The sequence below is a fragment of the Myotis daubentonii genome, chromosome 11 (genome assembly GCF_963259705.1).
Source record: "Myotis daubentonii chromosome 11, mMyoDau2.1, whole genome shotgun sequence".
Taxonomy (NCBI): domain Eukaryota; kingdom Metazoa; phylum Chordata; class Mammalia; order Chiroptera; family Vespertilionidae; genus Myotis; species Myotis daubentonii.
The window spans coordinates 81,407,246-81,420,377 of NC_081850.1; the positions used below are offsets into that span (position 1 = coordinate 81,407,246).

Genomic DNA, 13,132 nt, shown 5'->3' on the forward strand with positions numbered 1-13,132 from the left:
TTTGCGCTCTCCCCACTAGTTCCTGGTTTCCCCGGCCCCCTGTGCCACGGCTTCTCGAGGGTTCGGGTGACATTCCAGCCTGGCTGGGTGGCTCAGTGGTTGCGGCTCGATCCCCAGTGTGGGCCGTGCAGGAGGCAGCGATCAGTGATTCTCTCTCATCACGGATGTTCCTATCTCTTCCTCTCCCTTCTTCTCTGAAGTCAGTACATACACATTTTTTAAAAAATAAATTTTCCAAATACACAGGGATCGCCCAGCTGTTTTCCGCCCAAATCCCAGCTCAGTGCCTGCGAGTGAGACGTGCTTGTTATTTAATGCCCCCCACAGCCTCGTTTTACAAAGTAGGGAGACAGGGTGGGGGACCCACACAGACGGGCCACGGTTCCGAGCGGAGCCACCCCCTCCCTCGGGAGACCTGCTGCACCCGACCTTGGGCGTGAGCCCCAGGGGCCCTTGGGTGCTGCTTCTCCAGGTGTGACAGCGGGCTGTCCTCCGGGTGGGCCCTGCCACTGCACTCAGACTCACAGCCCCCGCATGTGCCAGGACCCCCAAGGTCAGCCCCACAGCAGACTGCCATGGGCCGGAGCAGACTCGCCAGGACGGAGGATGGGGCTCCCCGGAAGGGAGCGGCCGGGGAGGCAGCACCTGGGGGGCGGGGCCAGAGCAGGGCAGGCGCCCAACCTGCTCATCCTGCCTGTCCTGTAGCTGTCACCCCAGCCACGCCGGCGGCAACTCCGCTTGGCCAGTGTGGCTGCCCCTGAGGTGGTGGCCGGGGGCTCCCTCGGCCCACAGGGAGGGCTGTCACACCCCAGTGAGTCCTGGTGGAAAGCGGGGCGCTCCTGGGAAGGGAGGGTGTGCTGGCTGCGGCGCTGGCTGGCGGCCTCCCCAGCCCCTGCCCTCGCACAGCGCACTGCAGCCCCGTGGCGCTCGGTGTGCCGGCCTGGCTGTGTGGGCCCCGGAGTGGGGCTGGTCCCCTCAGTCCCCTGGCGGCTGGACCCCTGAAGCTGCTGAAGGGGGACGTGCTGGGCACAGGGCACCTCCTGCCCGAAAGCCCCCAGTAGCCTGTGGCCGCAGCGGCCCCCAGAGAGCACGGAGGCCGGGACTCCTGGGCGGGAGGGCCCCCAGCAGCTCTCCTCGGAGCGCAGGCCACTTCCACTTCCCTGGACCCAGCCTCCGGGGCGCCTGGCCAGGCCAATCAGAAGGCAGCCACCTGGGCCTGTCCCTCTTCAGGAAGTCAGGGCTCCCTCCCTCCCTTCCCGGCCCTCATTGAATCAGTGGCGCTGGCTGACGGGCATCCAGCTGCCTGGCTCCCTCCGGGACCCTGAGGTAGGTGGTCCCCCTTCTGAAAGGTGCAGGAGCAGGTCCCAGAGGCACCGGGAGCCTCCCAGCAGGGCACCTGGGGGCATCTGGGAACCAGCAACAGCGGCGGGCGTGGGCGGCCGCGGCGTGGGCGCTGCCCTGTTCCCCTCGGCGCCCCGATGCCCGGCTGTCGCTAGGCTGGGACACACCCCCAGGCACAGCAGGGGGCAGGGACCCGCCACCGCCCAGGCCTCCGCCACCAGGCCTCAAGCTGCGGTCTAGCTCCCAGGACGAGTGGCCTTTCCCACGTGGGCCCAAGGCTCTGTCACGAGGGTGGGTCACGGCCTCTGTCCCCACTGCCCAACGGCCGGCCGCACGGCCGCTCCCTGCCTTGGCCTGTGCCGGGCAGTCCCGTCAGAGAGCCAGGTGACAGCCCCGAGAGCAGGCCCTGAGCAGGCGCCTCGGGGAGGCGGGAGAGGAGGCCAGAGGTGGCTGGGTGCCCGGCACTTGAGCGACTGGGGCAGGCGCCGAAGCCGCCTTTCGGGCGGGCCCTGGCTCCCCCATGGGCGCCCGGCCACCTTCCCAAGCCGCAAAGTTGCGGAGCCTCACCCGGAGCCGCCAGCCCGGGCAGCTGCTGGGTGGCAGTTGCATCACCAGCCACCGGCCCGGAAGGAGAGGAGGGGATGGACTGGGATGTGAGGGCGCTGAGTGGGCGAATGAGGAAGTCGTGGGGCTGGGAAGGTGGGAGGGTCCCCTGCCAACACTCTGGCTCCAGCCTGGGCACCGATGACTGCCTCCTCGCCCTCACCTGCCAGGGGGCAGTGCCAGAGGCGGCACCCACGCAGCTCGCTCCCTGGGGGAGGCAGCTGTCTGACTCCATGGCACTGGGGGTGCCCAGGAGCAGGGCAGGGTCGGAGGGCAGTGTTCCTAGACTCCCCCTGTCTGACAGCGTCTCCCCCACCCCCCCACCATAGAGGGGGCCCCGGAGAGAGGCCAGGGCGCCCAGGGACGGCTTGGGGGCGCCGCCAGTGAGCTGATGGGGTGCGGGTCACCGTGCCGCGGTCGTGCCCTCTGTGGTCTCCGAGATGGGAGGTGGGTGGGGCTGCACACTCCCCCAACCACGCCGGGGCCTGGTTCCTGGTTGCCTCTGCCCGGAGCTCGGGCCGGGCTCCAGGTGGCGGCCTGGTCCCGGCTGGGACGCCAGCTCAGCGCGCGTGTCCTGCCAGTGCGCCCCGGCTCGGCCGCGCCCGCCGCCATGTCCGACTACGAGAACGAGGACGAGTGCTGGAGCGCCCTGGAGGGCTTCCGCGTGAAGCTCATCTCCGTCATCGACCCCGCGCGCATCACGCCCTACCTGCGGCAGTGCAAGGTCCTGAGCCCCGACGACGAGGAGCAGGTGCTCAGCGACCCCAGCCTGGCCATCCGCAAGCGCAAAGTGGGTCAGTGCCGCCGCCCGCTCCCCGGGAGGGCCGCGTGGGAGCGGGAAACCCCGGCCTCCTGCCCTGTCCGGCGGGCTAGGCACCTGCGGGCGGGCGGCGCCCGGGCCTCGGGGCTGCCAGGGCCCCGCCCCTGCGCCCGCCCCAGCAGCTGTCTGGTTGCAGGCGCGCTGCTGGACATCCTGCAGCGCACGGGCCACAGGGGCTACGTGGCCTTCCTTGAGAGCCTGGAGCTCTACTACCCGCAGCTCTACCAGAAGGTCACGGGCAAGGAGCCCGCCCGCGTCTTCTCCATGATCATCGGTGAGGGCGGGGCCCACGGGCACCCGGCGGGCCTGGGGCACAGGGCCGGGACCCAGGGGCCTGGGGGCAGGGCTGCTGGCCCCTCCCTGTGGGGTCTCCCAGTGGATAAAACGGGGTGAGACGCCGGGGAAGGGTCCACGCGGGGGCAGGTCTGGGCCTGGCTCCCGTCCGTCGCTCTGGAGTGGGGGGCAGGCGGGAGGTGAGGGTGCCCAGGCCGGCTTGCGGCCCCGAGCCTGTCCGGCCCGAAGACCACCTGACCCCTGAGAGGTCAGGGGCCTGTGGGTCCCGGGCCCTGGATCCGAGTCCCCTCGCCTCAGGATCCAGATCACAACAAAATTAGAGAAAGGGGAGGGGGCCCGGCGCCCTGGCTGCACCCCGCCCTGGGGGGAGGGTGCGGAGTCAGAACCGCAGTCCATTTCCTCCACGGGGAGCCGCAGCCACTGGGAACCGTCCCTGAGCCGAGCCGGGAGCTGCAGGGCAAGCCCAGGGCCGGGTGATGGAGCCGGGCGACGGGGTCGGGACCTCTGACCCCGGCCCGGCCCGCAGACGCGTCCGGGGAGTCGGGGCTGACGCAGCTGCTGATGAGCGAGGTGATGAAGCTGCAGAAGAAGGTGCAGGACCTGACGGCCCTGCTGAGCTCCAAGGACGACTTCATCAAGGAGCTGCGCGTCAAGGACTGCCTGCTGCGCAAGCACCAGGAGCGCGTGCAGCGGCTCAAGGAGGAGTGCGAGGCCTGCGGCCGCGAGCTCAAGCGCTGCAAGGACGAGAACTACGACCTGGCCATGCGCCTGGCACGCCAGAGCGAGGAGAAGGGCGCCGCGCTCATGCGCAACCGCGACCTGCAGCTGGAGGTGCCCTCGGCCCCGCGGGCGTCCGGGCGGCGGGCTGCGGGCGGGGGCGGGCCGGGACGGTGGCGGGCCCCGTTGAGGGGCAGGGCCGGCAGGGCCTGCGGCTGGAAGTGCCCTCTGGTCCCCACGGGTGTCCGGGCGGCGGCACAGGGCGGGCAGGGGCGGGGGCGGGCATCGTTTGTGGGCCCGTCGAGGGGGGCGGCGGGCGGGGCTGACGCTGCGGCCGGCAGGTGGACCGGCTCAAGCACAGCCTGATGAAGGCGGAGGACGACTGCAAGGTGGAGCGCAAGCACACGCTGAAGCTGAGGCACGCCATGGAGCAGCGGCCGAGCCAGGAGCTGCTGTGGGAGCTGCAGCAGGAGAAGGCGGAGCTGCAGGCCCGGGTGCAGGAGCTGGAGGCCTCCGCCCAGGTGGGGGCGGGCGGGGCGGGCGCCGCAGGGGCCGGCGGGGCGGGCGCCTCCCCCCGCCCCGCCGCTGCCCTGCCGCCCTGTGCCCTGCGCCACCCACAGGAGGGGAAGCCGGACAAGAGCAGCCCCTACATCCAGGTGCTGGAGGAGGACTGGAGGCAGGCGCTGCGGGAGCACCAGGAGCAGGCCGGCACCATCTTCGCCCTCCGCAAGGACCTGCGCCAGGCCGAGGCGCTGCGCGCCCGGGTAGCGGGACCGGGCAAGGGCAGGGGCCCGCCAGGCAGGGTGGGCGGAGGGTCTGCCCGGGGCCTCCCCTCTCAGCTCCACATCCCTAGGCCCCTTCCGGGAGGCACAGGGCCCGGCTCCTCACCCCACCCCTTGCCCGCTCTCCCTGGGGAGGGTTTGGTCTGGAAGCCCCGGCGGGCAGGCTGTGGGGCGCGGGCGGTGTGGCCAGCTGCCGTCTCCCGCCCGCAGTGCCTGGAGGAGAAGGAGGTGTTCGAGCTGCAGTGCCAGGCCCTGCGGAAGGACTCCAAGATGTACAAGGACCGCATCGAGGCCATCCTGCAGCAGCTGGAGGAGGTGGCCATCGAGCGGGACCAGGTAGGGGCCCCGCGGAGGGCGGGCCGCCGGGCAATAGCTTGGCCGGGGCCGGGTGGGGAGGCGGGGGTGGTTAAAATTATCTTTAAAAAAACCTATTTTTATTGATTTCAGAGAGGAAGGGAGAGGGAGAGGGAGATAAAAACATTGATGAGAGATGAGAGAGACACATGGACCGGCTGCCTCCTGCACGCCCCCTACTGGGCTTGTGGTACCCTGATGGGGATCGAACCTGGGACCTCTTGATCCCTGGGACGATCAACGCTCAGTCCACTGAGCCACACCAGCCGGGCTCCAAGTGGCTTTTAAAGGACAAGAGCACATGTGAACACCGTGCCGCCGGCCACCGCCGCCCAGCGGCTGCAGGAGGTCCACCTCGCACTGGGCTCCCCAGACTTTGTCGACGTACATACAGCTTCGTTTTTTATTTTACAAAATTGGAAGCCTCTGTCTTGTTTTGCAAATAACTGTTAACCCCAAACACCACGGGCACCTCGGTTGGCTGCCGCCTTGTGGCCGGGAGGCAGCACCCGCCTCCTGGGCGGTCCCCACAGACAACCTGCCCACCGTGGTCGTGGGCTGCGGCCGAGCCGGACGTGGTCTGGCGGTGGCGCATTTGTCCTCTCAGCCTCACGCTCAGCCTGCCGTGGCGAGGGCGGGGGCACAGCACAGTGTGACACATTCGTTTTAAAGAATATTATCGGCTGTTCACAATCGCTGTTGTTAAATATATTTTTATTGATTTCAGAGAGGAAGGGAGAGAGGGAGAGAGAGAGAAACATCAATGACAAGAGAGAATCATTGATGGGCTGCCTCCTGCACACCGCACACTGGGGATCAAGCCCACACCCCGGGCATGTGCCCTGACCGGGAATCGAACCCAGGACCCTTTGGCCGACACTCTATCCACCGAGCCAAACCGGCTAGGGCTACACCTTCATGGTGTTGGTGGCGGCCGCGGCCCAGACGCACGAACCCGCGTGTGGGGACCAAGCGCAGGCTGCCCAGCACGCCGGCCGGCCCGGCTGGTGCGGAGGATTTTAATGTCCTTCCTTCTCTGAACGGCCCACGCTTCCCGTCACGCGCCTTCATTGCGTTGACGATCCCTGACACTGCGCCGCTGGACGGGGCAGAGGAGGCCTGGGCCCGGGCTGGACGTGGGCGGCCGTGCCGGGGGCGGCCGTCCGGGTCCCCACGCAGGGTCTCCCCGCAGGCCATCGCGTCCCGGGAGCAGCTGCACGCGCAGTACGCCCGCAGCCTGCAGGACAAGGACGCGCTGCGCAAGCAGGCCCGGGAGCTGGGCGAGAAGGCGGACGAGCTGCAGCTGCAGCTGTTCCAGCGCGAGGGCCAGCTGCTGGCCGCCGAGGGCAGGCTCAAGCGGCAGCAGCTGGAGATGCTGGTCCTGGTGCGCTTCCTGGGGGCCCTGCTGCCGCGGGACACGGGGGGGGGGGGCGCCTGGAGAGGCTGCTGCCACGGGACACAGGGCGCCTCTGGGGGGGCTGTTGCTGCAGAACACGGGGAGGGGGGCTCTAGGGGAGCCCTGCAGTGGTGGGACACCGGGGGCCTCTCGGGGGCCCTGCTGTGGCGGATAGGGGGGGTGGCCCCTGGTGCAGGCATGTCCCCAGGGACCCCAGAGCCCAGGAGAGCCGCTGGAGAGCCCCCTGGTGGCCCTGGCAGGTCCCAGGCCCTCCTCAGCCCCCTGGCAGGTGGCTCTGGGTGCGGTGAGGGGCAGAGGGGGACCTCCCTGGAGAACTGGCCTGGGACCCCCCCACCCCCACCCCAGCCCATTCCCGAGGCGGCTCAGCTTCCCCGCAGCCTGCTGACCGGCCTCTTCTGTGACCACAGAGCTCCGACCTGGAGGACAGCTCACCCAGGAGCTCCCAGGAGGTGAGTGCGCCTGCCGGGCGGGCTCCTGGCCACGGCCCCCACCGGACCGCGGCCCCACGCACGTCCCTGGGAAGTTCCAGGAGCTCGGCCGCCTGCCAGCGGCCCTGGTGAGCTGGGCCGGCCCCTCTCCTCCCGACCCGCCACGGGCAGCTGGTGTCCCGGGCCTCTGTGTGCTCAGGGCAGGACGGACCCGGCAGCCCCACCCCGTGCCCTCGTGGGGGCCCTCCCGCTGGGCCCTGGCCCGGCTGGGCCGCGGAGACCCCCCCGAGAGGCTGGTGCAGAGGGGGACAGCGAGGGGACAGCAGCCCAGGGGGCGGGGCTCGTCTGCGGGGCAGTGTCCTGACCGGCGGCCCGTCTCTCTCTGGAAGCTCTCCATCCCCCGGGACCTGGAGGACGACGCCCGGCTCTCGGACAAAGGTGAGGAGGGCGGGGCTGCCACCCAGGCCTGACCCTCGGCCCACGCAGCCCTGCTGGCTGGTGCCTGGGGATGTGTCCTCCAGCCCTGTCCTGTGCACTTCACACTTGGGGACACTGAGGCTGGGAGGGAGAAGTGACCCCCGGAGCCCCCCAGTGAGCCAGGGAGCGCCGCATTTGAACCCGGGGCCAGGCCTGCTGGCTGTGTCCAGCTCCAGCTCCAGCCCCAGGCCTGAGCAGGGAGCAGGGGAGGGGCAGCCAGCTGGCACCCAGGTGTGCCACACCAGGAAGGGGGACAGGAGGGACAGAGGGGCTGTCGGAGGTGGGGGGAGCTGGGGGCTACGGGTAACGGGCCGCACCCTCTGCCTCCTGAAGACAGGACTGCGCGGGCGGCCAGGAGGTGGCCCGCAGGTGACATGGGGCAGGGGCTGGCTCGGAAGGTGGGGTCTGAGTTCGGGAGGAGCCGGCGCTGGGCCAGGGCTTGGGGGGGAGGGGTTAGGGGGCACCGCAGAGGCTGTGTGGGAAGCCAGACAAGACTTCCTCAGCGTCAGGCCTGACCCAGCTCCCAAAGGGGCAAAAGCGGAAGAAGAGGCACCGAATAGAGAAGTGAGGGTTGGGTGGTCTGAGCTTGGGGCCACCGGCCTGAAGGTGGTGAGCCCAGCCAGCCTGGAGCCCTGGCCCAGGGGGGCGGCCCCTCACAGGAGCCGGGCGCTGCAGTCAGAGGCTCAGGGGGAGGTGTCGGCTGCAGGCAGAGACCTGGGCTCCCTATGGAGTCTCTGTGACTTGAGCCCGGAGTCCCCCCTCATGGCCAGTTTAGGGAAGCCAGCCCCTCAGGGCACCTGCCACCCCAGAGTCCTGAGCCCTGGGCCGTCTAGGCCCTGGCCCATTCGGGGGGGGGGCCCAGCAGCCTGGAACCTTCGGCCCCCACAGAGGAGGGTAGGGCCATGCTGGTGGGAGGAGCAGAGGTTGAGGTGGGAGCGCCCCGGGGCCCTGTCTGTACATGGGGATCCTTGTGGGGTCCCAGCAGGCAGCGCCGGGCTGGGCAGGCAGCACCAGGGGTGAGGAAGGGGTGCGGCCGGCCCGCTGGGTGCTGGCAGGGGTGCGAGGAGGGGGTGCGGCCGGCCCGCTGGGTCCTGGCAGGGGGGCGGCACCCACAGGCACCACTCTCCTCTGCAGGCGGCCCCGCTGACCGGGAGAGCCCAGAGCGGTCCTTGGAGGCTCTGCAGAGCGAGCGGCCCTTACTGACCCCCAATGTAAGGCTGACCTGGGGTGGCCCTGCCCTGGGGAGAGGATTCCTCCCCCGGGATGCCTGGGGGCGGGTATGGGGGAGCAAACACTTGGGGTGCAGTGTTTGGAACCTCAAGCTGAGCCCCTCCCTTGCGCAAAGCAGTGGGCAGAGGGGTGGCCAGGCCAGGGCTGTGCCTGGGCAGTGGCAGCCACGGGAGGCCTGTGTTCTGTGCGGGCCAGGCAACCTGAACGGATCACCACTGCCGGGAGCCCCCCCAGCCCCACCCCCCAACCCCCCAGCCCCACCCCCAGCCGAGGAGCAGAGGGATCCTGGCCTGGAGCCCCGCCCGCGGGTGGCGCTGGGTCTGTCTTGTCCTCCAAAAGGAGGGACCCACACCCCGCTCCCCGCACGGAGCTGGTGCTGCCGCTCGGACCTGCCCATCCCCCCCGCCCCCCCCCCCCCCCCCCGCGCGCAGTGCGGGCGCGGAGCGCTGCTCAGCTGATCTTCCCGCTGCTGCAGGACGCGGGGCTGAGCGGCGGGGAGCCCCCCGAGAAGGAGCGGCGGCGCCTCAAGGAGAGCTTCGAGAACTACCGCAGGTGCGGGACGGCGCGGGGCGCGGGGCGCGGGGCGGGCGGGGCGGGCGGCGGCCCCCCGGACCCCGCACACCGCGCCGGCTCTCCTCTCCGCAGGAAGCGCGCGCTCCGCAAGCTGCAGCACGGCCCGCGGCCGGGGGAGGTGGACTGGGAGAACACGACGGGCAGCGACAACACGGACACCGAGGGCTCCTAGCGGCGGGCACCGTCCGCGCACCGGCGCACACAGCCCCGTGGGGTCCCCCGGGTGTGAGGCGGACGGGGAGCACTCAGTGCGGCTCCCGGCCGGCGGCCCCGGACAGAGCGCCGCCTGCGGACCGAGGGGTCCCGGGTTCGAGCCCCGCCCAGGGCACGGCCAGGTTAATGGCTGATCCCAGTCGGGGGCGTGCAGGAGGCGGCCGATCCATGGTGCTCATCACTGACGTTTCTCCCTCCCGCTCTGAAGTCAATAAAAGTATGTTTTTTAAAGAGAGAAAAGAAATGCGGCTCCTGAAAAGCAAAGCCACTGCCGCAGCGGAGCCGCCCGCGGGTGGCGCTGGGTCTGCCCTGTCCCCCAAGAGGGACCCACACACACCCCGCCCCCTGCAGCGGGCGCGCGGCCGCGGCCTCGCTCGCGCACCGTCCAAGCCGCCCCGCCGGCCGCCAGGGGGCAGCAGCGGCCGCGCGGGCCCGGGAGGGTCGCTTCCGCCCGCCCGCTTCCAAGATGGCGGCGGCGCGGCTTCAGCTCTGCCGGGCGGGAGCGGGGCGGGGCGGGTAGGGCGGCGGGAGGGATGCTGCGAGCGGCGCTGTGCCGCGTGTCGTCGCTGGTGAGCCGCGCGCGGCCCGGGGGGCCCGGCTTGAGGCGACTGTGGGGGTGCGGGGCCCGCCCCGAGGCCGCGGGGAAGAGGCGGCCCTGGCGCTGCGGCTGGCGGCACTGGAGCTCCGAGCCTGGGCCCAGCGCGGCGCACTACCAGCTCGTCTACACCTGCAAGGTGGGCGCGCGGCCGGGCGGGGCCCCTGGCGCTGGAGCCCGCTGCGGGCAGGGGTGGCGCGGGGCGACCGCGTGGAGGGGTGGAGCTGTGCATTGGGGGCGTGCCCTCGGAGGGGCGGGGCCTTCTGGGAGAGGGGTGGGGCTATGCATTTGGGGGCTTGTCCTAGAAGGGGCGGGGCCACGCGGGAATGCTGTCCCCAGGGGCGGGGCCTTCTGGGAGAGGGGTGGATCTATGCATCGGGGGCGTGTCCTCGGAGGGGCGGGGCCACGCGGGAATGCTGTCCCCAGGGGCGGGGCCTTCTGGGAGAGGGGTGGATCTATGCATCGGGGGGGCGTGTCCTCGGAGGGGCGGGGCCACGCGGGAATGCTGTCCTCAGGGGCGGGGTCTTCTGGGAGAGGGGTGGAGCTATGCATTGGGGCGTGTCCTAGGAGGGGCGGGGCCACGCGGGAATGCTGTCCCCAGGGGCGGTGCCATCTGGGAGAGGTGGAGCTATGCATTGGGGGCGTGTCCTTCTGGGAGGGCAGGGGCCGCCGGAGGGGTGGAGCTATGCATTGGGGGCGTGTCCTGGGAGGGCAGGTGCCGCCGGAGGGGTGGAGCTACCCCCAAGGGCGGGCCCATGGCCTCACGTGCCCTGTCTCCACGTCTCCCCCAGGTATGTGGGACCCGGTCCTCCAAGCGAATCTCCAAGCTGGCTTATCACCAGGGAGTGGTCATCGTGACCTGCCCTGGCTGCCAGAACCACCACATCATCGCGGACAACCTGGGCTGGTTCTCCGACTTGGATGGGAAGAGGTGAGGAGGCCGCCTGGGCAGGGTTGGGGGTCAGAGTCCCAGGTCAGAGCCCCACCCCGCCTCCCTCAGGAGGTGTACCGAGCCCTCTTCTCCCACCTTATCCAACTGGAGGAGCAGCTAAATTTGAATTTCAGAGAAACCACCGATAACTTTATATAAATGAGCCCCAGGACGGACTGCAGGCAGGACCCATCTGTCGGGGCCACAGGCCTCCCCGACAGTGAAGGGTCAGGCGAGGCTGACTCTCAAAGCAACGGCTCTTGCATTTTGTGGTTCCTTCCTTCACCCTACAAAGATGTCTGAGTGCCGGTTGTGGGCGGGAGCTTGTCCTCTATCCATGCTGCCGGGTCGACGCACCAGACGGGGGGTGTGCGAGGCGGTGTGGACGAGGCCGGGGGCCTGCAGAGTTGGCTACCCTCTGTGGAGAGCAGGGGGGCAGTGGTCAGCAGCCTTGAGGCCAGGTGGCCCTCCACAGTTCAGATGGGCTTCTGAGCGCGCGTTCTCCCGGGGAATGGGCCGGTAACAGGCACCCCCGGGGGGCGTGGAGAAGGCCCCCGAGGGCAGCGCGCAGTGGCCCGATGTGCCGTGGCCCCAATGCCACCCGGTGTTCCTGGCTCAAGCTTGACCTTGGGTGCCCTCAAGGGCCGAGTTGCAGGACAAGTGAGGAGCCCGGAGCGTCATGGTGCCTCCCTCTCTCTCAGGAATATTGAAGAAATCCTGGCAGCCAGAGGGGAGAAGGTGTGCCGAGTGGCCGGTGATGGGGCTCTGGAGCTGGTGCTAGAGGCTGCGGGGGCCCCCAAATCTACCACTGCAACAGAAGGGGGCGAGGACAAGGATCCCACCCACCCTGGCAAGACAGAGCCCAGCTGACCCTGCCTCCCGCCCTTGAGAGGGCTGCTTCGGCCGGCCGCTGTGCACGCCGGCTTCTGGCAATAAACAGACATCACTGGCAGGCGACGGGCCCTGGGCTCTGCTGTTGTCCCTGTTCCGAGTCAGTAACTCCCAGGACCCCCTCCAGGTGCAGCCGGGGGACCCCTGGCCCACCGCCGGCCCCTGGCTCGGAGGGGCTGGCCATGTCCGCGTGGGGGGGGGGGCTGGACGTGGAGTCTCAGGCCTCCTGCGTGGCTGTGTGGCCTTGGGGCGGTCCCTTTGCCCCGCTGAGTCGCTGCCTTCCTGTCCGCAGATGAAGAGAGGCCACCCTGTCGGGCACGGACGGCAAGAGCAGACTGGGCACAGGGACAGGGTGGCCCAGTCGTGACCCAGCTGTTTCTGGGGAGAGGCCCGAGGGACGGCCAGTTAGCCAGCGTCCTTCCTGGGGCAGGTTCAGCACATCTCTCGGGCCAGACTCAGGGAGGCCCCCCAGATCCCTCCCTGCCACCTGCCACCCCCTGGACACACACCAGGCCGCTCACCGCAGCCGCCGGCGGGCCGGGCGGCCTTGGCGACGAGGGCAGCGGGAGCTGGGCCGCCCTCTGAGGGGCGGGGGCGGGCGGGCCCCACGTGGCCCCCACCCCGGGGTGTGCGGTTTGTCTGGCTGCCGTGTTTGACGGCCTCCCCAGGATGTTCCTGTGTTTATGAAAGTGTGTTTATCTCCCGAGTGTTCTGGGCTGTGTGACCTTCAGCATGAATCACCGGCCCGTCGGATCCCCGCCCGCCCCGCGCCGGCCCCCGGAGCCTCGGCTTTGTTCTCCGGGGCCCTGGCAGCTTGTGCTTCGCCTCGATTACCCCCTGTCCTCTCCTTGGCAAACAACCCTCCATTATTCCCGCCAGCGCCTCCTGCGCCATCTGCAGGGACTGTCATCCTCAGCGCCCCCGCCTGCTCCCCCGCGGAGCCCCGAGGCCACGCGGGGACTGGCTGCCCTGGGGCGCAGGAGCGGGGGCCGGGCCTTGGCCTGGCTGCCTCACTGCCCCCCGCGTTGGGACTGAGTTTGGGGAGGCCTGGGAAGCTGGCTGGACCTAGTAGGGCCACCCAGGATCCTCCCTTCATGGCTGGGGAAACTGAGGCCTGTGGTTTGGATGTGTGTGTTGACCGTGTCATTTTTACATTCTGATGCTTTGACCTGTAAGCCCTGCTGACCCTGGAGGGACTGTCCCCCGTCCCCCCCCCCCCAAGAGAGATGACAGATGCCTGTGAGCGCACCAGGCAGGGACCAGACGCTCAGGGCAGTCCCCGCTGGGAGCCACCAGTTGTTTGCACCTGCCAGGCCCTGTGCACGTCCCCTCCCCTGCCTCTGGCCCACCTGCAACCTTCCCGTGTGGCCCGTGGCCTGGGACCCCTCCTCTGGCTCCCGCCACAGGATCAAATGCCTCTTTCAGTGGCACCGTCGCCTGGTCTACTGGCCTCGCCACACGGAGCG

General features: G+C 70.0%; 2 protein-coding genes across 4 annotated transcripts; both read left to right on the forward strand.

Annotated features, from left to right (window-relative positions):
* The first annotated feature begins 1,052 nt into the window (after positions 1–1,052).
* CARD9 (caspase recruitment domain family member 9) lies at positions 1,053–9,484 on the forward strand. Of its 3 annotated transcripts, XM_059658551.1 has the most exons (13): positions 1,053–1,326; positions 2,526–2,738; positions 2,901–3,038; positions 3,585–3,889; positions 4,117–4,296; positions 4,396–4,539; positions 4,768–4,893; positions 6,104–6,295; positions 6,736–6,777; positions 7,146–7,194; positions 8,368–8,444; positions 8,939–9,015; positions 9,109–9,483. In XM_059658551.1, the coding sequence occupies exons 2-13, from the start codon at positions 2,555–2,557 to the stop codon at positions 9,206–9,208; spliced, it is 1,614 nt and encodes a 537-aa protein (XP_059514534.1). In that variant the 5' UTR covers positions 1,053–1,326; positions 2,526–2,554; the 3' UTR covers positions 9,209–9,483. The 3 variants fall into 3 exon arrangements, with proteins under 3 accessions (XP_059514534.1, XP_059514533.1, XP_059514532.1); XM_059658550.1 differs by lacking the exon at positions 1,053–1,326 and having other exon boundaries at positions 1,376–2,738; positions 4,432–4,539; positions 9,109–9,484; XM_059658549.1 differs by lacking the exon at positions 1,053–1,326 and having other exon boundaries at positions 1,377–2,738.
* A 201-nt stretch (positions 9,485–9,685) lies between these two features.
* Positions 9,686–11,724, forward strand: DNLZ (DNL-type zinc finger). Its single transcript, XM_059658562.1, has 3 exons — positions 9,686–9,983; positions 10,636–10,775; positions 11,477–11,724. The coding sequence occupies exons 1-3, from the start codon at positions 9,783–9,785 to the stop codon at positions 11,643–11,645; spliced, it is 510 nt and encodes a 169-aa protein (XP_059514545.1). The 5' UTR covers positions 9,686–9,782; the 3' UTR covers positions 11,646–11,724.
* Positions 11,725–13,132: the final 1,408 nt, after the last annotated feature.